The sequence below is a fragment of the Falco naumanni genome, chromosome 2, assembly GCF_017639655.2.
Source record: "Falco naumanni isolate bFalNau1 chromosome 2, bFalNau1.pat, whole genome shotgun sequence".
Taxonomy (NCBI): domain Eukaryota; kingdom Metazoa; phylum Chordata; class Aves; order Falconiformes; family Falconidae; genus Falco; species Falco naumanni.
The window spans coordinates 4,028,975-4,056,064 of NC_054055.1; the positions used below are offsets into that span (position 1 = coordinate 4,028,975).

At 48.5% G+C, this 27,090-nt stretch overlaps 1 protein-coding gene across 1 annotated transcript; it reads left to right on the plus strand.

Moving 5' to 3' along the window:
- Window positions 1-1,327: 1,327 nt before the first annotated feature.
- Window positions 1,328-27,090, plus strand: MOGAT2 (monoacylglycerol O-acyltransferase 2). The gene is made up of 6 exons (XM_040583810.1): window positions 1,328-1,455; window positions 9,687-9,865; window positions 22,816-23,020; window positions 24,495-24,669; window positions 24,829-25,028; window positions 26,565-27,090. The coding sequence occupies exons 1-6, from the start codon at window positions 1,362-1,364 to the stop codon at window positions 26,717-26,719; spliced, it is 1,008 nt and encodes a 335-aa protein (XP_040439744.1). The 5' UTR covers window positions 1,328-1,361; the 3' UTR covers window positions 26,720-27,090.

Here is a 27,090-nt window from a genome sequence, read left to right on the forward strand (position 1 = left end):
CAAGGATGTCTGTGCAAGATTTTTCCCCACGGCCCAGGAAGGCCAGGAGCTGTGGACCTGCAGAACTCTCCACACTGTTTTGGAAATTGCTGGTGATTCCTCACCAGGGAACATGTCTCCAGGCAACAGAGCTGAAAGAGTTAAAAGCCTCCTTTGCTTTCTCAAGCAGACAGGATTCTGATGTTTGCAGCAGAAGACAAAGGATGGGGAGAGTTTCAGGCGAAATCTAAGCCAGTTTCAGCTCAATTAAAGCAACCCGGTGTCTTTAGGAAAAGAGCCCTTGGGGTTTCACCAGAGCCCTGTTGTTTCTAGTGACTTCAGAAAATGGAGTGTAACAGATGTAAATTCCTTGTAGCCTGGTGTCTTAGTAGGGCCTGACAAAGAGGAGGGATTATTTTTCAGCTAACACCTCTGATTTGCTTTTGCCAAGGGCTGTCTTTAGTTTTGTTCTGTAATTCTTGGCTGCGGTAAGCTTGGGGATTTGAAATGCCCCTTAGACAAGCGAGTGACGCCTTTGTATGCATGCTGGGCACTTTAGCAGTGGGTCAGCTTATTGTTTAATTCAGTCTGTTAGCGGCATTATTCTGTATCCTGGTTACAATGAGACCCTCGGTTTTCTCAGGCCTCTCACATGATGATTTCTTTGTTTACCTGAGCAGCTTGTCAGTTCCCCGAGGGTTTTTTAGTATTTCCTGTCTTGCACACCCACATAAACATGCAAGGATGCACATGGATACTTGTCTGCCCCATCCATCCATCCATCCATCCATCCGTCCGTCCGTCCGTCCATGTCCTGGCAGAGGCGTGAGGTTGCTTGTGTACCCCCGTGCTCAGCAGCGAAACATCCTTGCATTGCTTGCCCACCTCCTTGGCTGAGACAGAAACCCATCCGCAGCACATCACTTGCAAATACAAGTGACCTGCCTGTGCTTGTCCCCTCTGCTTGGCCGTCCTGCTGTGCACAGGCTCCTTTGTAGGGGAACAGGGAAAATAAAGCCTGGCTCTGATGCACAAATGCCTCATCCTCTCTGTGAACATCCAAAAACTGTGAAATTTGGAAGAAACAGACACTTGAAGGCAAAATTGCATGCTTAAGGGGGTTTATCTCCCAGATTTGGGTGGTAAAAGCATGAAATCCTCACTGTCTCGCCACGTGATGAGTCACATTGGCATAAAGTTGGTGACACCCCCGTCGGCGTCCCTCTCCTCCTCATACAGGAGCGTGGCTGCAGACAGTCACCACCACCACTGTACATTGCACAATCCCCTGTATTGTAAGGCTGGGTAAATATTGACGGACGACTTTGCACTTTGCATTCGCCACTTCCTTCTCCCTTTGAGACTTGCAAGCAGAGGCCAAGATGAAGGTTGAGTTTGCTCCACTCTCCGTGCCACTGCAGAGAAGGCTTCAGACAGCCTCAGTGGTTCAGTGGGTCTTCAGCTTCCTAGGCCTGGGTAAGAGACATCTCATTTTCCTTCTCTGAGAAGCCAGAACAGCTTTTGCCCCAACCCCTTCTCTCCTCAACCCCAAGGAAGACCTGGGACTGAAGGGAAGTGGCATTAAAAGCGTCTTCTGGGATCCTGAAGTGAATCCCAGCCCATGTTAGGACAAGTGATTAGCAGCAGATGTTGCGCTGCATGTCTCCATCTCAGTGTATGAAGAGCAGGGTGGGAGGCAGGTGGTTTTTTTCCTTTTTTATTTTTGATTGTTTGTTTGTTTCTTCTCGCCACCTGGTCTGAGCACGGTGGCACTAAGGAAGTGCATGGCTGCGTGCCTGTGCATGGGAACATCCATGGGTCTTACGCAGCAGCTAAACCTGCGTGGGGTTTCAGCTTCTCCTGCTCTTTAGGTTTAGTGTTTTCCTGGTCTAAGGTGCCCTACTCAGCATCAGTCATGAGAAATAGCGTTCCCATACTTGAGGGCTGGTAAGATGGGAAGAGTATAGGTGACTCTGCTTTGCAACCCTGGGAACAGACAGTTTACTTTATACAGATGCCCCTGCACACCCCAAAAGGGCACTTTTCCTGGAAAACCCAAGCAGGCTGGGGAAGAGACACATTAGCAAACTGGGACCCAGGCAAAATCATTACTGGAGCGGGGCGGGCAGGGGGGTGGGCAGCAGGTGCTGATGGAAATTAGATTAATGCATTTTTAGATAGGATGCACTGGGAAATAAGGAGATGGGAGACCCAAAGGCAGGTTACTAGAGAGGGCAAATTGGGGTGATTTACAGCCCATCATGAGCCAAGCTGGAAGGTGGCATCCCAGAGTTTCCCATTGTCATGCCAATTCTTCATCTCAGATGGGATCAGTATGTAAAGCTTCTGCTTTGTTGTGGTAGGATAGTTGTTGACTAGTCCCAATACACAGAGGCAACAGAACTTTGTTTATATTTGGGTCCTGGCACACAAGCATCTCCAAAACGATACCTGGGAAGAAAGCATAGGCAGTGCTTCAGAGCCTCATTAAGTTTCTGAGATGGCTCTGTCCAAACTCTTCTAGGACCTGGGGCTGAATGGCCACCTCTGGATCAGTATCTAATGGACTGGAGCATTGGGCTGTACTGGTCCAGACAGTGTAGCTGCTGCTTGCTTCTTAGCATAGGTTAGCTCATGCTAAGGAACACACTTCCAAACTACACACCGGTGCAGCTCGGGCAATGGCAGAAGCCAGGGACCATTGCTGGTATCCAGGATGGGTGAGGCTGCCCGTTATTGGAAGTGAAGAGAATTAGCAATGTGGACATGACCAGGCAATACTGTTTACCTGCTGGTTCAGCAAATGGGCTCTGCCGAGGTGCTCTGGAGAGTTGTAACCAGTGTGACTCCTTGGGTTGCTCTGGGACAAGCCAGAGGACATCCCTCTCCAGATGGAGGGGAGATTATGGTGTGGCAGTGGTGGCACAGCTGGCTGAGTTGCTGCAAAGCATAGTTAGGGCATGGCTGAGTGCAGGGCACTTGGTGCCATCCTCTACTTGCATTATAAACCCTGGGGCTTTTCTAGTGCATATGAGATCCCAGGTGTGATCAGCCTTCCCCTGCCCAATGGAGACCAGCTTGAAGGAGGACACATGGGTGTTAACAGCACAGGGGTGGGGAGATATGGCCAAAGCCATGCAGCCTTGGACCCAACTATCCAGGCTGGGACATTCTGGGGTGCTCTAACTCCCTCTCCACTCTTGTGCCTGGATTTGCTTCCATGGTGCCTGGGTGGGATGGGGCATAGTAGAGATGCGGCCGCCCTGTTAGCAATGGATACAACGCATTCCTGTTCCCAGCATGGATATAGCTGGGGCTTATGGAGCCTTAACAGTGTTTTCCAGCAAAACAACATGTACTTCAGTTTTTTCCCTTCTTGGAATTGAGAGCAAGTTGGCACTTGACTTTTCAGTGATAGAGATGACTTCTGGAGCCAGCAGAAAGCCAGAAAATGGCCAGGAGGGAGGAATCCTCCACAGTCAGAGGGTAACATGGAGCTTCTGGAAACACAGGCTTTGCTTCCTGCAGGGAAATGCAGCTTGTTCTGAGTGAGGATGAGACCCAAACCCACACCTCCTGCATGACTGGCCTTCCAAAGATTACTGTCTTTCCCTGCAACAGTTTTACTTTATTTTGGGGTGGGGTTTTTTTGATGCAATCTGAAACCAAAAGCAGTTAAGAAATGCTATAAGAAAGGCATTAAAAAGGTGATAGCCAAAGCTCATGGAGCAATTCCAGCTGGTTTGATTCATTTTACAAAGTTTCTTTAAGCCTGGAGCTTTCCATTCAAAATCTCCCAGTTTAACAACTGTGAAAGCTCGGAGCTAAAGGATACCTTTAATTTCACCCCAGGAGCTGTCAAAGACCCCATGCTGCACTCAGTTACAACCCTCAGGCACAGAGATCAGAGTTTCCGTGGGCAGGATGTGGCTGCCAGCTGCTCCTTTCTCTCTGAGACAGGCTCGTGCTTCTGCTGCCAGAAAAGGGCTCCCAAAAACACAGGATCGACCACCACCAGCCATTTGCACAGCCCTTTGACCAGAGATCTCAGCACCCGCGGCTGGGCAGCGCTGGTTGCAGGCAGCTGTTGCTATGGTTGTACAAATGCATCCGCCAAGAAGCCAAGCCCGGGGTGAGGGGCTCATTCATTCTCTGCAGGGTGTGGGATGAGTGCAGCAGCTTGACCCCGGTGCTGGCAGGGAGCTCTGCTGCAGCATCCCTCACAACAGGCAGGCATGGTCTGCGCTGCCGGTTTTCTTAAGGATGCTCCTGGCAAGGTCACCGAGACAAAAGGTGCCATTTGCTTCAGATGCTGACAGCTGCTGGAAGGAGGGTGCAGAGTGCAAGGGTGGGATGCAGGGCATGGAGTGGGGACCCCATTGCCTTCCCGCTTCAGGATCCCAGCACTTACCAGTGCCCTGTCCTAATATGGTGGAGCCAGACTTCTGCAGGGCACCAAAACCAGCAGGCTGGTGCCCAAACCTGCTGCACTGCTCCCCACTACCTCTCATTCCTGGTGTCCGTGGACTTGGGCGTGGGCATCCATCCAGACATACCTTGCAGAAGCATTAGTGTTGGGCTGAACCCATGCAAGCAAACCCAGCGCAAGGGCAGGAGACCTGCACACGCTGCCTCCGCAGATCCAGTGCACAGCACCCAGCCTTTGAACCCTTTCAATCAGCAGGGCTGGCTCAAAGGGCACGCAGTGCCAGTGTCAGTCAGGCCGCCTTGACAGCTGAGTGTCGTCCACACCTGGGACTCTGCAGGCTGTCACTGGCAGGGGCTCTAGGCTGGTGCTGGGGACTTCAGCAATGTGCAACTTGCAAACCTTCCTGACAACTGCAATATGAATCTGACTCACTCTGGGGCTGCTGTGATGCCAAAAATCTTTTTCCACAGGCTGCTGTTTTCCCTGTTCCAGGTTGAAAGAGAAAATGCTGGGTTAGCAGCCATGTTGAGCTCAGAGGCACTTTGATGGGATGTGGTCCTTCTTTGGACTTGGCCAGAAAAGCCCACCGTGTGTTTGTAGCCTGTGGTTCGCTTGGAGCCTGTGGCATATAGTTGTGTGTTGTCTGTGATATGCCCATGTTTTCATCCAGGGAGGGACTTGCAGCTCACAACAAAACTACTTAACAGGAGACACCCACCACCAAACACTTAATTTTTGCCCTCAGCTTGAGGGAGCCCAGCCCAGGAAACCACTCGGTCTGTGAGGGAATCCAAGAAAGCCATCACATCCACATGGATGTGTCCTCTCTTTACTGACTCCTGCATGGTCATGGAGGCATGAGGTGTTGTGTCCTGCACAATGAAGAGCTGCTTCAGAAGCCCCCCTGGTTGACAGGCTGGGTGCAGGTTTTGGTGGCCCAGTAGTCCAAGAACACCCTGCGACTGGTTCACCCAAAGCCACACCTCACCACAGACAACCACAGCCAAACCTCCTTGCATCTGGCCTGAACAGAAAGTGTAAGATTTAGGGTCTGTATGGATCTTTCCTGCTTGTCAAAGCCCCTTTGGCAGTGGATTCGGTTTGAAGAGGTCTCTTCGCTTTCCGTGACAGATTAGACAGTGCAGCAGCTAACCTCAGCCCTGCCTAGGATTATTTGGCCATTTTCAGATAACTGAACTGATATAATTTCAAAGACAGGCATGATGCCCTTAGACCATCTCTTGCAGCCCACGGTGATGTCTGCTTTGCAAGGGCTCTGTCTAAGGGCTTAGGCCATTTTATAGTAATTTAGCATGTGCAGTTGGGCTATGTCACAAGAGTCCAGACCTGCAGAGGGAGGAGACGAGGATCATGTCTGTTTGCAACCACATGCCTGCTCCTCCTGAGTGTACAACCATGGCTTGAGAATTGCAGCCTGAGGCTGGGAATCATGGGAGTTATGGGGGCAGAAATGTGAAAGGTAGATACTGTAGTGATGCTATGGCTGAATACTGAAGATTCTCCACTCTTTTCCCCTAAAGAATACTGTAAAAGCAGGGAGGCAGAGCCATGTTATAATCACATCTCATTGCCATTTGTGTGCCTGCCTGGTGTGGTGTGCCTGCAGTCCCCATCCTCACCAGAGAGCTTGCACCCATGGAGACCATAATGAAACTGGTGGTTGGAAGTTGATGGTCTTTAAGGTCCCTTCCAACCCAAACTTCTATGATTCTAAGCTGGAAAGCTTGTCTGGCTCTGCACAGCCCTGCCAGCTGATGGGATTCAAAGATGGGTTTCTAGTGAACCAGGGACTTGCAGGTCCATCATGACACAGACTCCCACCTCTTCCAAGACCTGACAGCCCTTTCTGGGTTGCTTTGTCAGCACAGCAAGCTGTACATAGGCTGGAGTTTGGCCCCAGGAGGGACATATCTGCTGAGGTTCCCTGGCCTAGAGCCTAATGCCATGTTTGTGATATCCTTTAAAGTGTTTGCCTGGCAGGTAGCCCAGAAAACAACAGTTGTTTGTAGGAAAGCATATGTTGAGGAAAATATGGTTCTCATCTGGGCAGCTTTGAAGCAGTCCACAGTACAGGGAGGGACAGGCAAGAAACCCTCATCATTCCTCATTTTTGTCTTGGGACTCCCCTGGAGGGAAGAAAGCAGTTATGGGGATTATGGAGAACAGCCTCATAACAAGCAAACATTCCTGTTTGCCACCCACCCCTTCTGCCCTGTTCTGTAGAAAAGAAGCAGAAGGGGCAAGAAGGTGGCTTTAGGATGTCCTTGCTGCTCTGCCTCTGGGACATGACCCATAGAGGAAGGGGAGTCTGTGTTCCCCTCCTGTGTGGATTCAGGAAAGTCTTGGGATTTGTAGTAATAGAACTAGATCTTGGATCCCAGTGCACAGTCCTTCCTTCTAGCCCTTAGCTCAAATGGATGCAGGATTTGGCCCTCTCTTGGCTAGGATGTTATTTTGCAGCAGCTTGGAGAACCAGGAGACTAAAATGTGGCGAATCACCGGCATAAGCTATAAGAGGGTGGCTCAGTGTTGGTGAAGGGACCCTGAAACCAGGCTGAGGAGCGTGAGGTCCTGGGCAGCAGGGCTGGTGGTGAACCCAGCCTGGGGACCTGACATGGGTTTCAGGAAGAAGCAATGCAGCTCTGTGGCAAACATCTTGCCACTGGTGGTGCAGAAAGTCTCGGGGTCTAATCAGTGGGACCACACTGCCTCTGCTATGTTGTCATTGAAGAGTCTGAGGACATGACACACAGATGTCTACAAGAAAGTTGGAAGAGGGATAGCAGTCTCCCTTGATCCAAGCAGCTACAGTGACTCCCCCTTCCACACCAAGCAGCTGTACAGAGTGCCCCCTTCTCGCCAAAATACAGCCCATAAATAATCATGTATCTGCCTAAGGCTGGGATTCGTTTAGATGCAGACAGTAGGATTTAACTGTACGTTTTCTGGAACTTTCCTGTCTCTTTGGTCCAAGCAACTTTCAGATTGAGGGTCCATTCTGGGACAGGAATGGGCTTCTTTCCCACAGCAACCAGGACACCATAAAATTTTACAAGCACACAAAAAAGATAACCTTAAGATTGAGTGAAAGTCACTGTGTGCAAATTCTGCCCTGAAAAAATGGAAGTTGAATTGCAAACTGACCAAGGGAGAAATTAATAATTATATAATTGCAAGATAAAGCCTCACTTGGATGATATGTACATGGATTTGGACCAGAACAACTCCTTCCTTTTGCAGAATGTACTTTGAACTTTGCACGGTAAGATAAAAAAAGAATTAGGCATTGCAGTTTTGTGACAGACCTGGTGACATGGCTCCCAGGTGCAGCGAAATTGCAACCCCCACGTCGGTCCTCAAGTAGTGTTTACGTCTCCTGTGGACCCTGGAACTTGGTTTGGTTTCGTGCTGTATACTGTTTTCCTCAAAGAGTTACAAAGACGGTGTCTGCACCAGGTACGAGCAGTGGGTTGTTCTGACTTGGAGGATGCATTGCAGGTTAGACCTGTTGCTCCGCAGAAAGCTGCAGCGTTTCCCCGTGCGCTGTGTTAGTGCCTACCCAGGTGCCTGCCACAGTGTCTCTATACGAGGACATAAAATCCCATTTCAGCTTTAAGGACATTTAGGATCCTGCTAGATTATTGCTTTTTAGGATCCTGCTAGATTATTGCTTTTTAGGATCCTGCTAGATTATTGCTTTTTTTTTTCCCCATAGGAATTATCAGTACCATCATGCCAGTGTTTTACAATAGATAAGGGATTCTTTTTCACATGCAGATCTCTGGGATCAGGGTGATTTATCACCAACGCCCACTCTGCAGCGCCCTGCACCCCACCCCCCCCACCCCCACCCCAGACCTACTTATTTATCCTAAGTAAAAGCGAACAGGAGCTATAAGGAGATCTTAAACAAAAGCATCATATACCTCCTCTCTAATAGGCCTTAGCTGAGATGAGCTAGAGGAGGGAGATGTCAGATGACTCCAACCAAATATAAAAATCCAGGTCTCAGAGGATGAGGGCATGGATGCGTCTGTCTCACAGCTGAAGCTGAACAGGGCATCTCCATCCTCACATCTTTCAGCCCTGCGTGCTAGATCTGTGATGAAGATCCAGTGAAGGACAAAATACATAACCCACCACACATGGTGTAATCCATGAGCTGGGGAAGGCACAGGGCTTGGATGAATGGGGTTCTCTTTGGCTCAGTTTGCCCCTGAGCTCCCCCAGCCTCCACCAAGGCTTCCAGAGGCACAGAAGGTGAGGACACAGCTCTTCCCAGACACATTTTAGGGCATTTGCTTTAGCAGGTGGCAGCTCGGTGGCCATCAGCACTTCCCAGTCTCTACAGACAGACAGTGTTGAGCTTGGGTGGGATTTGATGTACCGAGTGGTGCTTATTTGCACAGAAAATTTTCTTCTCTTGTTCCCATGCCAAAACACAGACCATGAGGGAGGGGGGAGGTAGGGAGCAAAGCTGAGCACTGACTGGAAGCAGGTCAGAGAAGCCTTTAATGACTTGGGAAAGTCCCAAGTCATTAATGTCTTAGGGAATGAAATGCAGCATCCTTTTACAATCTGTGATGACACCGAGTTGGAGGGACTAAAAATCCTCTGGAGGACAGGATTAGAGCTGAGAGTGAACCTGAGAAGTAGAGGAAAAGGTCCAAAATCAATAAGAAAAAACTCAATAAAGAGTAAAGTCTTATATATGGGAAGATAAAAAATTAAAAATCAAGGATGCAATTAAAATGGGGAATTGTTAGCTCAGGACAAAGCTATTGGGGACTGTACAAATAAGGCATAGTGCCCTGCTTTGCTGCCACTGCAAAATACCAGGTGTCATCAGGGGGTATTAACAGGAGATTTGGGGTAAAACAGAGGCATTATTGTTGCAGAGATCAGACTAACTCCAGAGAAAAGCCAGACAGCAAAGAGATAGAGATCTGATCCACAAGAACCCTCTGGATGCAGTGAGGTGTATCTATCGTGTGGGAAGAGGGGGACATGGTGGCCTTTGGAGAAAGGTAGTTTCCGCAAGGATGGTGCTTTGGTTCTTCTCCAGCTGCCTGGGGCAGATAGGAAAGAAATCACTTCTGCATCAAAAATGCCTTCACACTGATAGAACAGTTCAGCAGCAAGCCTAGTGAAGGCGTGGGCTCCATCCGAGGTCCAAACACAGACCTTTCAAGTGGATCACTCTTCTCACAAAGTCCACCTAATGCAGCTGCCAACTCACTGCTGGCTTTTCTCTCAGCACAGTGCTGCACAGCTGCCTTCATCGCCCTCTTCTTCACACGTTTTTGGCTGGTCAGTGCCCTCTACACTGTATGGTGGTTGATAGACTGGGAAAAACCCAGGAAGGGTGGGAGACGGATCCATGCCATCCGGAACAGCATCGTATGGAGGTACATGAAGGACTATTTTCCCATTACGGTAAGTGCCACTGATCCATCGGCTCTTAGGACATTCACAGACCAACTTTATCCTCGATGCTTGGAGGTAGTCTGGGGCCAGCAGTCATGCCATGGGGTGCTGGGAGGTCAGTGTTGAAGGATTGTCTTTCCAATTCACAGATTACTGCAAGACCCAGAAAAAATGTAGACCACCATTTTCATCAACTGCATCCTTTAATCATCTGGCTTTTACTCACCTGTTTAACCTCACTGCATTCCAGCAGTTAAGGAAATCTCCCATTAACTGGTTTTCATGTCTATATTGCAACACTGCTGCTCTTCAGGTTGCTTAGCATTTACCCAGTGGACACAGGGCCAACTTTTCACCAAAATCCAAGAGGTCTTGGTGCCCTGGAAGGTCAGCATCCCCTTCTGCTGGGGAAGAGGCTGGATGGATAAAGCTGGATGCGCACTAGGCAGTCTCACAGTGTTGCTGTTCCCCTGAGAGGGACTTCTGTGACATTTTCTGATTTATTTTAATGCATATGGCTGGCCTTTGATCTTACTTTTCATCTGGTATCCCCTTGGCATGGCATGAATGAGTGGACCAGCACAAAGTCTTGCCTCAGAGTCATCACAAGTCGGTACAAATCTGAGCAATGCAGCAGAAGCATTCATGGGCCATGCAAGGGAATAAGTTCCAAGGCTGACCAAGCTGTGGGATGTAAGATAGTTCCTTCAGTGAAATGTTGCCTGTTGAGGGAACTCAGGTAGGATGCCCACAGCTGGTTAGAGAGAGCCTGGAGTGAGGAGCTGGGTGCTGCAGTCCAGGTAAAATGAAGTGGGGAGCCCAAATAGCCAAAGGACTCATCAGCCCAAAGCAGAAAAAAAAGCCTGGCCTGGGAGTCCATCCTGCAGAGAGTAGGGCCTGGGATAAGGATTAGGGGGAGCTGGAGGAAAGTGAGGACTGCCCAAGGTCACCCATCAGGTTTGCTGCTCAGTCAGAAATAAGAGCCAACTCTTTCAAATCCCAGCCCTGCACTTCAATGGTGAAACACAAGGTTTCTCTCTTCAGTTCAGCAGGAAGAAAAATCCACACATCCCCAATAAACACACCTGAATTTTTTAAGGTCCTGGAGTGCAGACTGCAAGATTGGTGTGCAAGGAGATTAATTTAGGGCAGAAGTCAAGGCTGGGCAAAAAAATGAGAAGATAGGGTCTGCCTGGATCTCTCCTACCATTTCTGAGTGGATCTTACACACAATTGTGTTATAACAACATCTTTCCCTAAAATGATGGTGCCTAAAATGTATCTTCTGATGTCACATCATCCCCTTTTGCAGGCCACAACTCAGTACAATATTGACCCTAATGCTGCAGGTAAAATGGTGTCTTAGCCAAGACACAACCTTGTTACAGTTTGTCCCAGCAGATGTTGTTCCTTTTTATCAGTGTGGAAACATTGCTTGATAGCAAGGCAAACTGTGTCATTCCAGAAGAGCAACACCACGAATATACTTAGACCTGTGTGTAAAGGCACCACCTCCAGGATACTCCAAAAACAAAAGCTGCACCAGGAAAATTGGTGCTTTTTGATTTCCCCTGATTAGCCCTCCTCTCATTTCAGTTTTCATCTCATCCCCAATATGTCTCTTGGGTTGGAGGAGGTGAAGGAGCAAAGTGTTGTCCGTGACCACGTTTGGTTGGTAGCATACAGTACTGTGCAAGCTGGGATTGCCTCTCACAGGACCTGGGTGCAACTGGTGTGCTGGGCTGAACCAGGCTATCACTGCCCCTTTCCATTGCTGTGGACAATTCAAATGAATTCACTTGATTTTGTGCTGGAAGCTGCCATACGCTAGCCAAACTTCACATGTCTCAGCTGGGTGAACTGCATCTCCCAGCTGCCTCTCTGCAAGACCATCCATCAAAGTCTGCTTTGCATGCATCCTACTGCCATTGAGTTTCTTTGTTCAAAAACATGGCAGAAAGTGATGCTGAGGACCTCCAGTGAGTTATTTTATGGCTGATCTCAGAGCTTAACTTGTGATTTAAGGGCTTCTGGATGAGGTTCAAAGCAAGGCCCCCAAAAGATGCATCATAATCTTCTGGGCAGGAATAGGAACACATCCCAGGAAAGCTTGTGGTGAGTTTTACCATAAGGAACAGAGACTATCTGATGACATTTGATAGGAAACACCCAACAGATTATTCTCAGGGTTGCCTTGGAAAGTGCTAGAATTGCTATGAGCTATTCATGTGGCTGCAACGATTATATGCGATACATATTCTGCAAATTATTTCGCAAAATCACAGAATGGTTTGGGTGGGAAGGGGCCTTAAAGCTCATCTAATTCCAGCCCTCTGACCCCCCTCCTTAACTCCGCATTGCACTGCCTGTCTGTCCTTCCCTCCCTGGGTGCCACTGCCAGGCGGGGAGGACCAGCAGTGACCAGTAGAGGGAGCGTGGCTACTGGGTTTGGCTGCAGCTTGCTGGGTGAAGGCGGGGAGGGTTCAGTGGAGCCTTTCTCCCTGCGGGTCTGGGGGAAATCAGAGGAGGCTCCACAAAAGGACAGCAGAAAACAAAAATAAAACAAAAAGAGTATTAGAACCAAGAAATCACATAATAGTATTTCCCCAAACATTTTCTCAGTCTTCCGGACTTTCTTTGTTCAAGGGTTTTCTAAGCCAGGGTATAGGATTTAGCAGTCCTTGCTGAATGCATCTTCTGCCATTTGTCACTACAAAAGCACGGAAAAAACGTTCGGCAACCCCGGCATCCCGCAGCAAGGAGCTCCCCAGTGAACCACACAGTGTGAAGACCTCCCTGCTCCCTGCTCATTGCACTAGAAACCTTCTGGCTAGCCCACGCAAACCCTGTCCCACGTGGCCACACCACTCCTGGGTTTATACTCTGTTATATCCCCCATCTCCCAGCCTTGCTTCCCCGCCTATAAACCCCAAATGCATTTTCTTCCTTGCAGAGAAGGCACTTCATTTCATACCGCTGAGCACAGGCTGACCTGTGCCTAGCAGAGTGGGCGTTAAGCATTGCAAATATTGCTTTAACCATCCAGCACACTGCTCTCAGGATGAACGAAGCTGGGCTTTTGGTTTGAACACATGCAGCTGGATGCTGCAGTGGACCTCTCACTTAGAATCACAGCATGGTTTGGGCTGGAAGGGACCTTCAAGACCAGCCAGTCCCACCCCCGGCCAGGGGCAGGGCCCCCTCCCCCCAGCCCAGGCTGCTCCCAGCCCCGTCCAGCCTGGCCTTGAGCCCTGCCAGGGATGGGGCACCCACAGCTGCTCTGGGCAGCCTGGGCCAGCGCCTCGCCACCCTCACGGGGAAGGGTTTCTTCCTCATGTCCAACCTAAATCTCCCCTCTTCCAGTTTAAAGCCATTCCCCCTTGTCCTGTCACACACATAGCCTCGTAAAAAGCCCCTCTCCAGCTTCCTTGTTGGGCCCTTTAAGTACTGGAAGGATGCTAGAAGGTCTCCCTGGAGCCTTTTCTTCCTCAAGCTGATCAACCCCACTTGTCCAAACCCCCAGGGGAGTAGGATTTTGGGACATGGACCAGTTGGGCACCCAGCACCCCAGGCCGTGTTTGTGTGTAGATTGAGTTTGTTGAGCCCTGGAGAATTAGTCATTCTGGGAAGATTAAAGGTGGCTCCTAATCCTCCCAGATCCCAGCAGCAAACTTAGCATGGCCAAGTGCCAGTGTTTGGAGGCATTAAGAGCTGCCTGCTCTTTTATTTTAAGAAGCGGCTTTAAATGCTGCCTTTAAGAGATCTCTGATCATGTTTACTGTCGTGAAAGCCAAGAAAGATTGGGATGAGCCTCTGTTTTCCGGGGATCTGGGCAGTGTGAATTTGTGCTTTGCTGCAGCAAGCAGCACCTGGGAGCGTGCAGGCTCTGAGCTGGACTGTGCAGTGCATGCAAGGAGCACCCTCTGCCGATACCACCCTTGCACAAGTACCACTTTGCTGCTAGCTTTATTCCCCATGGAGCAGACTGTATTTTAATTTGGGGTTTGGGAGTTACAGGATCAGGAAGGACCTGCATGAGTTTGGGTGATTTTAAAAACGATGATGAGAAAAAAGCAGTGAGAATTCAAGGTGGGGTCCAGTGCATTGCCCAGGAAAGTTATTTCTCCCTGTGTTTTAACCCTCTCCTAATCCTTTTTTATACATCCTCATGGTAGGCCTGCAATACACGGCTGAGCTCAGCTGTGTCTTAAAATTGTGGAAAATATATGAAAAATTGCAAAATGAATCTGTTCGGGGCTGGCTATGTGTGAACAGATATTTGGTGATACCTGCTGTGGGTTGATGCTGCCTCCAGAGAGATTTTGGATATTGTGAACTGCTCTACCTATGCTATGTTCAATAAGCCATCAGTAATCTGTCTGCTGCTGGCAGGTCCCTGCCCAAACCCTTATCTCTGTTGGCACGGTCCTGTCTGGAGAAGGGCAACGGAGCTGGGGCACAGCTCTGATGGGGAGCAGCTGGGAGCACTGGGGGTGTTTAATCTGGAGAAAAGGATGCTCAAGGGAGACCTTATTGCTCTCTACAACTACCTGACAGGAGGCTGTAGTGAGGTGGGGGTTGGTCTGTTCTCCCAGGTAACAAGCAATAGGACAAGAGGAAACGGCCTCAAGTTGCACCAGGGGAGGTTTAGGTTGGGTATTGGGAAAAATTTATTTACTGAAAGGGTTGTCAAGCACTGGAACAGGCTGCCCAGGGACGTGGTGGTGTCACCATCCCTGGAGGTGTTCAAAAAACGTGTAAATGTGGCACTTAGGGGCACGATTTAGTGGTGCACCTGGCGGTCCTGGGTTAATGGTTGGACGTGATCTTAAAGGTGTTTTCCAACCTAAATAATTCTGTGATTCCACATCATTTATCAGTGAATCTTTATTATGAAGGATACACCCAGCATTACAGTAAAAACAAATTTCTCCGTCACATGGCTAAGCGAATGCACATCTTCACTGCTACTTCTCCCCAGCCTCTCCTGCTGCTCTAAGACTGCTGTCACCAGCCTCCCTCATACAGCCAATGTGCTTCAGCAGGCTCAGCTGAGGAGCACCATAGATGTGCAGAAGGTGGGGGTGGGGCAGAAATGGTGAAAGCATAAGCTTGACAAGACCTCTCTCTACCATAGTTCTCAAAAGAAAGTCACTGTCTTTCTTGACTATAAATTGGCGCTGGATGCTTAGCTTAGACCAAACATTTCACCTTTAGATCACAGAACTTGGGTTACAAGTTAAATCTGGCAGCAGGAAGTTAAATTAAGCTCTTAAAGGGAAAAAATTTTGTCTTCAGGTGTTGTCATTATTCAGAGCAACCCAGCTGGCACCATCTTACCAGCTTTATTCAGGGCAGCCTGAAAAGTGCCTGCTGCGTGGGGATGGTCCCTGGTCTTCACTGCACTGAAGTCTCCTTTGCAAACATGAACCCGTCTCAGTGGAACGCTTCCTTACGACTCCACATTGTCACAATCAAGTAGACATTACTCAAGTCCAGATTAATGTGTTGCCTCTGCTGTTGACAGACAAGGGGTTCTCAATATCCTGCAATACATTATACATTTTAGAAAGTAAAGATCTGTGCTGCTACCAGGGGCAGTACCTTGTGAAGAACCACAGGGTATTTCTTACTAGCCTTGGGGTTATCCAAGTGCCAGTTGGACCTTATTATCTACAGCACCCGGCAGAGTCCCGGCCTTTGTCATTATGCTTGGGGACTTGCTGGCATTATTGTTTCTTTGTTGGCATAACTAAAATGAGTTATTGGAGAATTAGTTGAACCCTAGGAGATGTGATTTGGGATGGCTCCATCCCATAGCTCATTCATTCTCATAATGGCATAAAGCATGACAGGGGTTATTTGAGTGTGTTTTGGTTCTGGAGAAGTACAAGGTGTTGCAGAGGGGTGACAGGTCCAGTTTGTGTGAACCAAGCCCTGACAGGAATGTTTTCTTTCTTTTCATGAAGAGTGGTGTTATTTGTAAATGAGGATTTTGTGTCATGGCCCATGATGTTAAATACCATTTCTGATTTCCAGCAGTCTTGGTTGTTTGCTTTGTTTCCTTCTGTTGGCTGGATGAAAGATGAGGGATTGTTAGGGCACAAGCAAGACATGGCCAAATGGCCTAAAGCCACCTCTCTGTACTTTCTTCAGGAACTTTTCTCTCGCATGTCTTGGCTCTCTCTTCTCTGCCCTCAGGTGACCCTAAGTAAGAGAGAGGCCATGGCCAAGGTCATGTCCACTGCAGGACTGTGTTCCACCATCTGCACTTCCAAGCAACATGATAAGCCACTGCATAAAGGAGGTCCTACAAGACCACCAAAAGCAGCATCACACGAGAGCAAGGGAGGACCTGGGTATTTTGGAGCTGCCGTCCTTATCCAGCTTGGGGAGTGACGGTAGTGAAGTCCCATCCAAACTCAATTTAAACCCACCTGGCTGGTCAGACTCTCTGATACTTGCTGCAAACACAGCTCTGACCTGGCTTTGTGGCATCTGGAGAAAACCTCAGTGCTCAAAGCCCTCTATTTCTCCAACTAGTCCCTCTCAGACCCTCATCCTTGCTGGGACCTGAAACCCATCTTCCTCAGCAGTGGCTGGCAGTATTCACATATTTGCCCTTTGGTCTCCCATCTAGCCACCCTTGCATGGGCTACCTCATTCTCTTTGCCTTGGCACAATTTCTCCTTTGGATCTAGCTGGGTTTCTGGATTTCTCTGCTGGGTTTCATCCTACATAGAAACTGGCTGCATGTTTCATCCTCCAAGAAGTGCTCTTTGGAGTTGCCCATGGACACCGAGGGACCTGAGGATTTGCTTAGGTCAAAGTTGAAAGGAGGTGTATCCTACTTAAGAGCAGATTAATGAACATAACATCCTTGGAAACAGAGTTTGGAGCCAGAGAAGGATAGAAATACAACAGCAATTCAGTTTTGGGAGACGACTTCACTCAGAAGGCAGAAGCTTACTGACCAGCCTTCCTGACCACATCCTCCTCTGCTCTGTGAACAGCTAGGGGGGGGTCATGCCATGCTGCTCCCCGTTTCCCACCATATGTTCATCTATCCCTAAGGATGCAATGTCATGGCATGCCAGTGCCCTCCCTGAGTATGTGTCCCTTGGCATGGCAAGCACCATGCAGTGCTGTCCTGGTTTAAGCCCAGCTGGCAACTAAGTACCACACAGCTGCTTTCTTGCTCCTCCTGGCCAGCAGGATGGGGAGGAGATTCAGAAAAAATGTACAACCTGTGGTCTGAGATAAGAACTATTTAACAACTGAAATAAAATAAAATTAAATACAATAATAATGATACTGATAACAACAATTGCAACGGGAAGGAAAGAGAGAGGGAGAGAGTAATAAATTTCAAAAGGAAAAAAAAACAAGTGAGGCACAATACAATTGCTCACCACCTGCTGACTGATGGCCAGCCAATCCCTGAGCAGCGACCAGTAGCCCTGGCCAACTCCCCCCAGTTTATATACTGAGCATGACACCGTATAGTATGGAACATCCCTTTGGCCAGTTTGGGTCAGCTGTCCTGGCTGTGTCCCCTCCCAGTTTCCTGTGCCCCTCCAGCCCCCTTGCTGGTTGAGCCCAAGAAACTGAGAAGTCCTTGATTTAGCATAAACATGACTTGGCAACAACGAAAACCATCAGTGTGTTATCAACATTATTCTCATCGTAAATCCAACACACAGCACTGCACCTGCTACTAAGAAGAAAATTAACTCTATCCCAGCCGAAACCAGGACAAGGGCCCATACTCGTCTCAACTTGACTTCATTAATTCCTCACTTAATGACTTTTTAATCCCTTCAGCCCTGCAAACAATGCTGGTTGGGGGCCTGGGTATTGCTTCACCTCCAGTGCAGCTCCCTTCGGGCTCAGGGAGAATGCTACTTCCCTCAAGCGTTAGCGCACCAACCTTACCCAGGGAACTGCCTGTCCTCCCTCTTGCCATGGGGACAACCAGGAAAATCCAGCCGCAGCTCAAGGGGTGAATGGAAGCAGCCTTGTTAAACCAGCGCTGAACTCCTGGGCTGACACAGTCACTCAGAAGCCCTAATTCCAATTAGCTTAATTCCACTCCAAAATTAATTAAAAAACCCCAACCAAACCAAAACAAAACAGATACCAAAAAAGGCCACTTTAATTCCAGCTAAGAGCATCTACTTGGGATGTTAATGTGGTTTAACTAATCCAGTTTAAAATTAATTTGGATTAATTTGCTTGAGAAACTCACCAGTACGTGGGCTTTTATCAGAGCTCCTGAAAATCTGTGTATGCATTTCCCCAACATGGCTGGCAGTGCATGGAACAGGTCTCACCACATCTCTGCAGGAGCTGGGGGAACTGGGGAAGGGTTTCACCCATGTCTTGGACCCACATTTGAGTAGACAGTGTAAAAGGGGAGTTTCTGCTACAGGGTAATCACTGTGAGCACTGAAAAACTGTAGCTATCAAGATATTTCCTCATGAAGGAGAAGCATAAAGTAGACCACATCCTTCAAAACACAAACAAGTTCATTTGTTGGGAAGGGCAAGATGACCCCAGTTTTGGGATCTCAAGGCCTCATAATACCTTTGAGAAGGGGTCATTCCTGCTGTCATCAGCCAAGACACCAGCGAGCACTCTGACCATGACAAGGGAAAGCTCAGGGGAAGCCAGCAAACCCATGGCTCAGTGTGGAGAGCACAACCCTGAGGTGCTAACAGCTCCTTGCCTTCGGACCACAGGTCATACGCATTAATCTGGCATCCCTCAGACACCTCTGAGATGAGAAACTGGCCTTGTCTCACCAAGAAAACTTTGGGTCAGGCACTTGTCTCATTTAGATGTTTACGCACAGACCGGCTTGGCTGGACCCTTAAGTGCTTTAACAATTATTAAAAGTTCAACTCACCCAGAAAGACCAGAACAGCAAATGCCATCCGGTGGGTGTGGAAATGACAACTCTGCTACGGCAGAGGGAGGAGAGTCCCACCCCTCTGCACCCCTACCCCAGCCCCGCTAAGCACTTCGTGGCTGGAGTGCAGGAGAGTTGGGCTGTGTGGTGTCACCCAGTGACTTTCCTGGCAGTTTGGGAACAGACATTAACCTTTGGCAGGAGGAGAGGGAAGAAACGAATAAACACTGGGAACAATCCAGATGGGAGGATCGAGGTTTTGCGTTAAAGTTTCCAGGAGGAGAAGGGTTGTTTAGAGTCCAGGGGCCTGCCTATGGTGTAAAAGACTTTGCCCAAGTCTCTCCTCTGCTGCAAATTTCCTTCTCAGTCTTGTACAAGCTCGTTGGTTTCTCTCCAAATTCTGGCCAAATCATCCAACTGTGAGCAGGCACTGTGACAAAACGAGCGCCTTCTCTCCCCTCCTTGTCTTGTGCCCTGGAAGGAGCCCTGCCTACAAAGCTGAAAGGCACATAATTCAACTAAGTCACTAAGATGCGGTCAGTGCTACTGCGGGGGACAGCTCTTGCAGAAACATTAACCAGCTCCACCAACTCGTGCGTGACTAGACTCCTACCCTCTAGCTGCCCATGGCTTAAAGCAGGGAGTCAAAAATCACAGAATCACTGACTGGCTGAGGCTGGAAGGGACCTCCAGAGGTCTTCTGGTTCAATGCCCTGTTCAAGCAGGACCACTGAGAGCTGATTGCCCAGGACAGCACCCAGATGGCTTTTGAAGACCTCCAAGGATGGAGACTCCACAAGCTCTCTGTGCCAGTACTTGGTCACTCGCACAGTGAAAAAATATTTCCTCATGTTCACACCTCCTGTGTTTCCTTCTGTGCCCATTGCTTCTGGTGCTGGCACTGAGCAGCACTGACAAGAGCCTGCCTCTGTCCTCTTTGCACCCTACCCTGAGGTATTTATGTACACTGATGACATCCACCTGAGCCTTCTCTTCTCCAGGCTGAACTGTCCCAGCTCTCCCAGCTTTTCCTCACAGCAGATGTGTTCTGGTCCATTCATCATTTTCATGGCTCTTTGCTGGATACTCTCCAGGATGTCCATGTCCTTGTTGTACTGAGGAGCCCAGAACTGGACACAGCCCTCCAGAGCTGCCTCATATGTGCTGAGAAGAGGGCAAAGAATGACCTCCAGCACCTGCTGGCAATATTATCTAACACAGCTGAGGACACCATTTTCTTTCTTTGCTGCAAGGTCCCATTGCTGTCTCATGTTCAAATTGGTGTCCACCAGGACCCCCATGTCCTTTTCTGCCAACTGCTTTCTAGCAGGGTGCCCCCCAGCATGTATTGGTGCTTGGGGCTAATCCTCCCCAGGTACAAGACTTTGTCCTTTTCCTTGTTGAACTTAATGAGGCTCCTGTCAGCTGGATACATAGGATACATAGCAATAGATATACAGATCATGGTTAAGCTCCAAAATGCATGTGTTTTAAAAGACCCGGTCCAGAACCAACAGTGGCTGGTAGGACTCCAGACTTTAGTGGCACTGAGGCCACTAGGGAGACAAGGAATCATTTATCAGAGACAGACTTGCCACCCAGTGGCACTGTAAAACACCGAGGGTTGCATTTAGCTTTGTTTGTGGCCAGAATTAACATTAAAAAAAAAAGCCCAGCAAATAATATGGTAATGAAAAGCACGATGAAAAATGCAGTACCTGAAAACAAGTGCACACCACAATAAATAAAATAAATCACAAGGTGATCTCAATGGAAAACAACTAGAGAAAATGTGATCAACCAGAAGTAGAGCTGGAAAGGCTGCTGGCTGGTGGGTGTCCAGTCCCTTGTAAGGGGTCATAACCCCCTTGTTCTCTTCCCTCACCTCTTATCATAGAATCACAGAATGGTTTGGGTTGGAAGGGACCTTTAAAGGTCATCTAGTCCAACCTCCCTGCCATGGGCAGGGACATCTTCAACTAGATCGTGTTGCTCACAGCCCCATCCAGGCTGGCCTTGAATATTTTCAGAGAAGAGGCATCAACCAACTCCCTGGGCAACCTGTACCAGTGTTTCGTTACCCTCATTGTACAAAATTTCTTTCTTGTGTCTAGTCTGAATCTCCCCTCTTTTAGTTTAAAACCATTCCCCCCTGTCCTATCGCTACAAGCCCTATTCTTCATTCTTTCCTCTCCTCCCTTCCCTTTCATTGGGATGAGCACCAAGACAGCAGCTGGGTGTCTCCTAGGGACGCTTTTGAGGATGCGTGGTGCCTTAGCACAGGTGAACTCTCCCATTAAGCAGTTCGCACAGCTCAGTGCATACCCTGAGTTCAGCTCTTCATTAGCGAGGAGGGTGATGTGATCTTAGGGTGCAACCAGACATTGAGCCTGCTGTCAACACCCTTCTTGTTACCTGCACACACACAGCCAGAAATCTAGTGGTTTTCAACACACGGCAGTGTCTCACCTCTCTGCTTATAAATCACTGCAGAGATGAAAGGCTGTTTGGAAGCTGAAGATGAATGCAGGAAACATTGATGCAAGCTGAGATTACTCAAAAATAAGCAAATGGTGGAAGGGGCCATGGGCACTTAGCAATTCAGCCATCTGCCCCTCTTCCTGCCTAGGCACCTCGGCACCCAGGCAGCAGTGGGACTCTTGTTTGTCCATTCCCCTCATTAGGAGCAGGCGCTTGAGTGAACACATGTGCACAGTCAACAGTGCCTTAGCTCAGATGGGAAATTAGCCATGATGTAAGGAAGTAAAATACACCCTCATGATTAACCTGCGCTTCTGGCTGCTTCTAAGAAAACACATGCACCATTAGTTGCTCCCCAAGTGCAGATGGGACTGCGGTACCTGGAGGGGCGACGCACTAAAACACTTCGTTTCTTCTTGAGCAGAAATGTCTTTGAATTGTCTGGAAATGCATGGTGGCTCTGTGATGGCTAACCTTGGAAAGATTCATCCTTCTCCGGTGCTGTGAGCATCTTTGGCACCCACAGGAAGCATGCAGAGGCATCAGCATTCAGTTTTGACTGCTTCTGCCTGTGTTTATGCACATGCTGGCTGATGCTGGCATGGCAGAGTCTTCTCGGTGGCATAGCTGCAGGGTGGGTTTGTCACACCAGCCCCTCTCCTCTCAGCAGCCTATAGCAAGTATAACACAGGGAGTCCACATGCTGGTTGTTCCTTATCTCCCTTTAATCATCTCCTCTTCTGCTGTAGTGCCCGCTTTCCCATGTAGTATCTCCCAGGCTCCAAACCCACTTTCAGATTGGCTGAGGATTTCACCTTAGCCAACTGTCCATCTCTAAAGGCTAGACATGGGCGTTCCCCATTCCCTCCTCCCAGTAAAACCGCAGCAACCTTGGGTAGAAATCTATTGCTCTTTGGTGGACTCAGGGATTGCTTGGGTACGTAACACGGGCACCAGTGGCTGGGTTCTTGCAGTCTTTCCCCGATGGCAAGAAAACCATCAGCCTGTTAGATGTCTGGGAGCTGGATCTCACCTTACCATGGGCAGAAGCATCCTCGAACCACCTGACACATATTTCAGGACAGGATAAACCTTGGGTCCATACCATGTTGTTGATCAGGTAGCAGCTTTACATGGATCATTACCAGAGTGATTCTGCACTCCTTTTGCTATTCTGCTTGTGGGGTGGAGGGGGAAGTAGAAATAATCACCCTTTTCTCACTTTTTAACTTTTTTTCCCCATATTAGAAAATATATTGGAGGACATTTTAAAGAAAGTAGGATCCCAACAGCATCTAGGCCAGATCAAGGCAACATGTGGAACTGTGTCATTGGAGATGTCATTCTGGACCAAGGGGTGGGAGGAGATGGAAATACAGGCAATGAAATGCATCTCAGTTAAAAATGATTGGTTGTTCCAGTTGACCTTTTCCAACAAGAGGCACAGCAGGTGCTAGGGACCCCACTCCAGGCATCCTTCACCTACACTCCATAGCCAAAGCTCCCTTCCCCCAGGGTGACAGCACTATACTCACAGTCTCTTTTTGGCTCCATCCCTGTGTCCAGCTGGTGAAGACGGCAGAGCTGGACCCTAGGCAGAACTACCTGATGGGATTTCATCCCCATGGGGTCCTGGCAGCAGGAGCCTTTCTCAATTTCTGCACAGAGGCGTCAGGCTTTTCCACGCTCTTCCCAGGCATCACCCCACACCTGATGATGCTCTCCCTGTGGTTTCGCATCCCATTCTTCAGGGACTACTTGATGAGTGGAGGTAAGCAGGGCAGCAGCATGGCAACTGGCGGGATGAGTCAGTGCTTTTCTGAGGACCAGAAAGTGAAGACACCAGGGGAAGAGGAATCAAGGGTCTGCTTGTCCCCATTGGTGGCCGGTCAGATCCCATGCATGGATGCAGCTACTGGAAGTGGCACCCAAAACTCTCTGAAGTTAAAAATTTCCCTCCTAGCTGTTATCTCGGTTGTTCAACTTCATATATTGCCTCTGAGCACTGGGCATTGCTGTGTCAGGTGCTGAGTAAAAACAAAATGCAGAGCAAACTGTGAACAGAAATGTTGAGACCAGCAGCGTGGGGTGGTCCTGCATTTCTTTCTTTCCATGCAAATAACATTCAGGCTTGAAATTGTGGTTTCCACTGAAAGAAGGAGAAAACCTATTTTTCTGAGGCTGCTGCTGCTTGCAGGAAGCAGCATCTAGGGAGAGAGGATGCAAATAGCAGCTCACACTGTTGCAAAACCACATGGCAAGAGAAGAAGAAGAAATGGAAAGGAATAGGTAAAAATTAAATGGAGAGAAGGGAAAGGGAGTCTGGAGAGATTTTTGGAGACCGGCAGGAGATGACCTCCATCTCTAACTGATGGGCTTGGGGAATGCCCACTTCTCCAGCCAAATGGGCCTATGTCATGGGCAGGATTCAACAGTCTAAACATAGGCATCCAGTTCCATCTGAGATACCCCAGGGCACACATCACCCTGTTTTCCACATAAACTCTGGCTCCTGCTGCTGGAAAAATATTTACACGGAGAGCGAGGAATCATAACAGTGAGATATGAGAGACTTATGACCCAGGCAAAAGAAGGTTCAATCACTGTAATGTGGGAGTTTGGTGCATTGCTTATTTTCAGGTCAATTTGACAAAGAGGGTTTAATTTGCAAATTATTTCAGCCCCTGAAACAAGGATTTTTTAAAAAATATCAAAAGAACATTGCTTTCTGAATGTTTCTGAATTAAAGAATGTTTCTGAACTAAAGATTTATAACTTTTGCAAGTAAATTACATCAATGGACCAAATTCTGCATTAAATTCCACTTTAAATTAGCAGCATCCAGTGAAATTCATCTGTGTTTTGACCTCAAGTGAATGTTTCACCAACTTTAAAATTATTCGGGATTGGACACGGTTTCATTTGACAACAAACTGAAACAGATTTTCCCTGGGGCTTAAGTGAAGCTAGTTCTCAGTTTACTTTTTTCCTGATTTTTTTCCCAGTTCTCATTTCTGGGCCAGACAGCAAAGGGATAATTGTACATTCACACAGCAGAACTGTGCATGAATCCAGTACCTTTCAGGGTTGCTGGGCTGAGATTGCCAAAGGGTAGGAAAACTCTGAAAATAAAGGGCCTAGCACCCCTCTGGAGCTGGATAATAGGGGAAAAAAAAGGGTACAGAGCACACCACAGTCATGTGGGTTTTAAAGATGCTCATTTTTTTTTCCCTCTCTGCCCACAGGCCTTGTCTCCTCTGACAAGGAGAGTGCATCGTATGTGCTGCGGAAGCCAGAGGGTGGAAACATGCTGGCCATCATCGTCGGTGGAGCACAGGAGGCGCTGGATGCCCGGCCGGGGTCCTGTACCTTGCTGCTGAAGAATAGGAAGGGATTTGTCCGCCTTGCCATTGAGCACGGGTGACACAGGGGATGGGGTCAAGGCGTGCTTGGGGAGGGATGCTCTGGTCTGTGGCTGGTTAATGGGGTGTTCCTGCTTGTTTTGGAGAGGGGGTGGTGGTGTTTTGGGGTGGGCTTTGCTCATCTTCATGCCTCTACATTGGGTTTGACTCCCCACAGCACCCCACTGGTGCCCATCTTTTCCTTTGGGGAGAATGACCTCTTCGAGCAGGTGAGAAACCCCAAGGGCTCCTGGCTGCGGCAGCTCCAGCACCGGCTCCAGCAGATCATGGGCATCTCCCTTCCTCTTTTCCACGCGCGAGGCATCTTCCAGTACAGTTTCGGGCTGGTACCCTACCGACGGCCCATCTGCACCGTGGGTAAGTCCTTCCTTGGCACATCAGCATGATGCTGGCCATGCTCAGCCTGGTCAAAGCAGAGACTGGGGACAGCCCCCGGGTTCTGTCATCCTTCCGCTGGGCTGGAGCATCATGCCAGAGTGCATGAGCTGTGGTGGGCTAGAAATGCGCTGGCAAAGGGGCATCCTCAACTGTTCACGTGCCACACTCATTTGGGACTCTGGCTTGGTCTTATGACAGAGAGCCCAGGTCATCTGGGCTGTGCTGGGAAGGCCCCAGAGCAAGCACGGCCACCCTATCACCCCTGTGGGATGCAGCCAACCCTAACCCCAGCACAATCCAGTAGTATGAACCACTGCAGTAGCACTGGGAATAAACAACTTCCAAGACAATTTTCCAAATACAGGTAGGACAACACCTAAGCAGTTTGCAGGTTTGCTCAGTGTCTCATGCAGACACAGCTGGAAACCCCAACCTATTTGCATGTGAACAAGGCAAGCTGTGTGTACCAGAAACCATGCCCATGGGAGACCATATTTCAAGAAAGTCTTTGATTTTGAGGAAGTTTTGCTTGGTTTCAACAATTCCATGCTTGGCCCACCAGCACAGCTGATGCTCTGTGAATTAGTTTAATTAAAGAGGCTGTTTGGAAAGGTCAGAGCTTGCCCCACTGATTAGGTTTGACAGCCAGTAATTACTTCTAATTGTTTTACAACGTGTTTGGATTGTCTCAATGGTTTTATGAGCTGTGCAGTATCACAAGGGCTCTTCATTAGTCTGATGAGGAACAGCATTACACAATGATGAAACCCTCCATCACTTGACAAACACAATTTGAGTAAAAGACCAGAGCAAGAGAGGTGTCTCCTGGACTCCTCTGTCCCCTGCAAGCACCTGGTCCTGCTGCTGGTGGCTCTGGGAGTTGGGAAGGGGCTTCTTCTAATGCTAGGAATCAAATTAATTAGATTTGTCCTTGAAAAAAAAGCATGATTTTCTAAAGATGAGTGTGTACTGGATTCTTAATAAAAATCAGATGTTTCACAGAAGATGTAACCTGAGCAAAGTGGGACCACCACAATTGCTAGTGTATTTAGATAGTCTTGGGCTCTGCTGTGCCTCTGTATCCCCATTTGCAATGCAGATTCCCAGGGCCATGCGGGAACAACGTGTAAAGCCCAACCCAAATATTAGGATGATGTTACCTTTATCTGCAGCACATCTGAGATGTTAGGAGCTGCTGTAGGGACTGCTTTGGGATGCAGTACTTATTACTTCAAAGAGTTACACAGACAGTCTTTGGCATTAATGAACTTTGCAGATGGGGAAACTGAGGCAAGGGCAGATGTGACCTTGGAGACCAACAGCAGAGGCAGAATCTGAACCTCCATCTCCCTACCTCTTTGTCTGTGCTGCCTCCCGAACTCCAGGACATGACTGGTCATATTGATCTGTTCGCCACATCCTTAGAGAGGTGGAGCCCAGCTCTGTACTAAGCTGTGCAGAGTGTTCAGAGGGACCTGACACTGCCTTCTCCTAATGCCTGTGCTTGTTTTCCAGTTGGGAAGCCAATTCCAGTGCAGAGGAAGCACAGACCCTCTGAGGAAGAGGTTGATCAAGTCCATCAGAAATACCTAAATGAGTTGCACAAGCTCTTTGAAGAGCATAAAGCTAAATATAATATCCCAGAAGACAGACACCTGGAATTTGTATAGAACTCCTCAAGCAAGGTGAAACCACGGAGGTCAAGCTCCAAGTTTTCCCTTACCTATGGAACTATTTTCACAAGCTCATGTTAGTCGCAGTTAACATATGGTCTATACAGTGTAGGGAGAAGGATTTGATTTCCCCAGCATTTGCATAGGTGTAGGGCCAGAGTTTTCATTTTTTCTCCCTGTAGGACACATAAAAGATAGAAAGAAGAATAAAAAATCCAAATGCCATCTGTGGTCAGCACTACTGAAACTCCCCAGCAGAAGACTCGCATTTCTAGTCAGGTTTGGAGGCCAGTTTTTCAAGATAATTCCAGGCAAATATGAATTATTGGAAGTTTGCTTTCCATTACTTTCATTTAGAAATGGGATGA

What these genes read in the sequence shown, in the direction of transcription:
- MOGAT2 (XM_040583810.1), top strand. Translation starts at nt 1,362, where the DNA reads ATGAAGGTTGAGTTTGCTCCACTCTCCGTGCCACTGCAGAGAAGGCTT. An exon ending in CTTCAGCTTCCTAGGCCTGG is followed by an intron (nt 1,456 to 9,686) that starts GTAAGAGACATC and finishes CTTTTCTCTCAG; the next exon opens with CACAGTGCTGCACAGCTGCC. An exon ending in AGGACTATTTTCCCATTACG is followed by an intron (nt 9,866 to 22,815) that starts GTAAGTGCCACT and finishes CCCTGTGTCCAG; the next exon opens with CTGGTGAAGACGGCAGAGCT.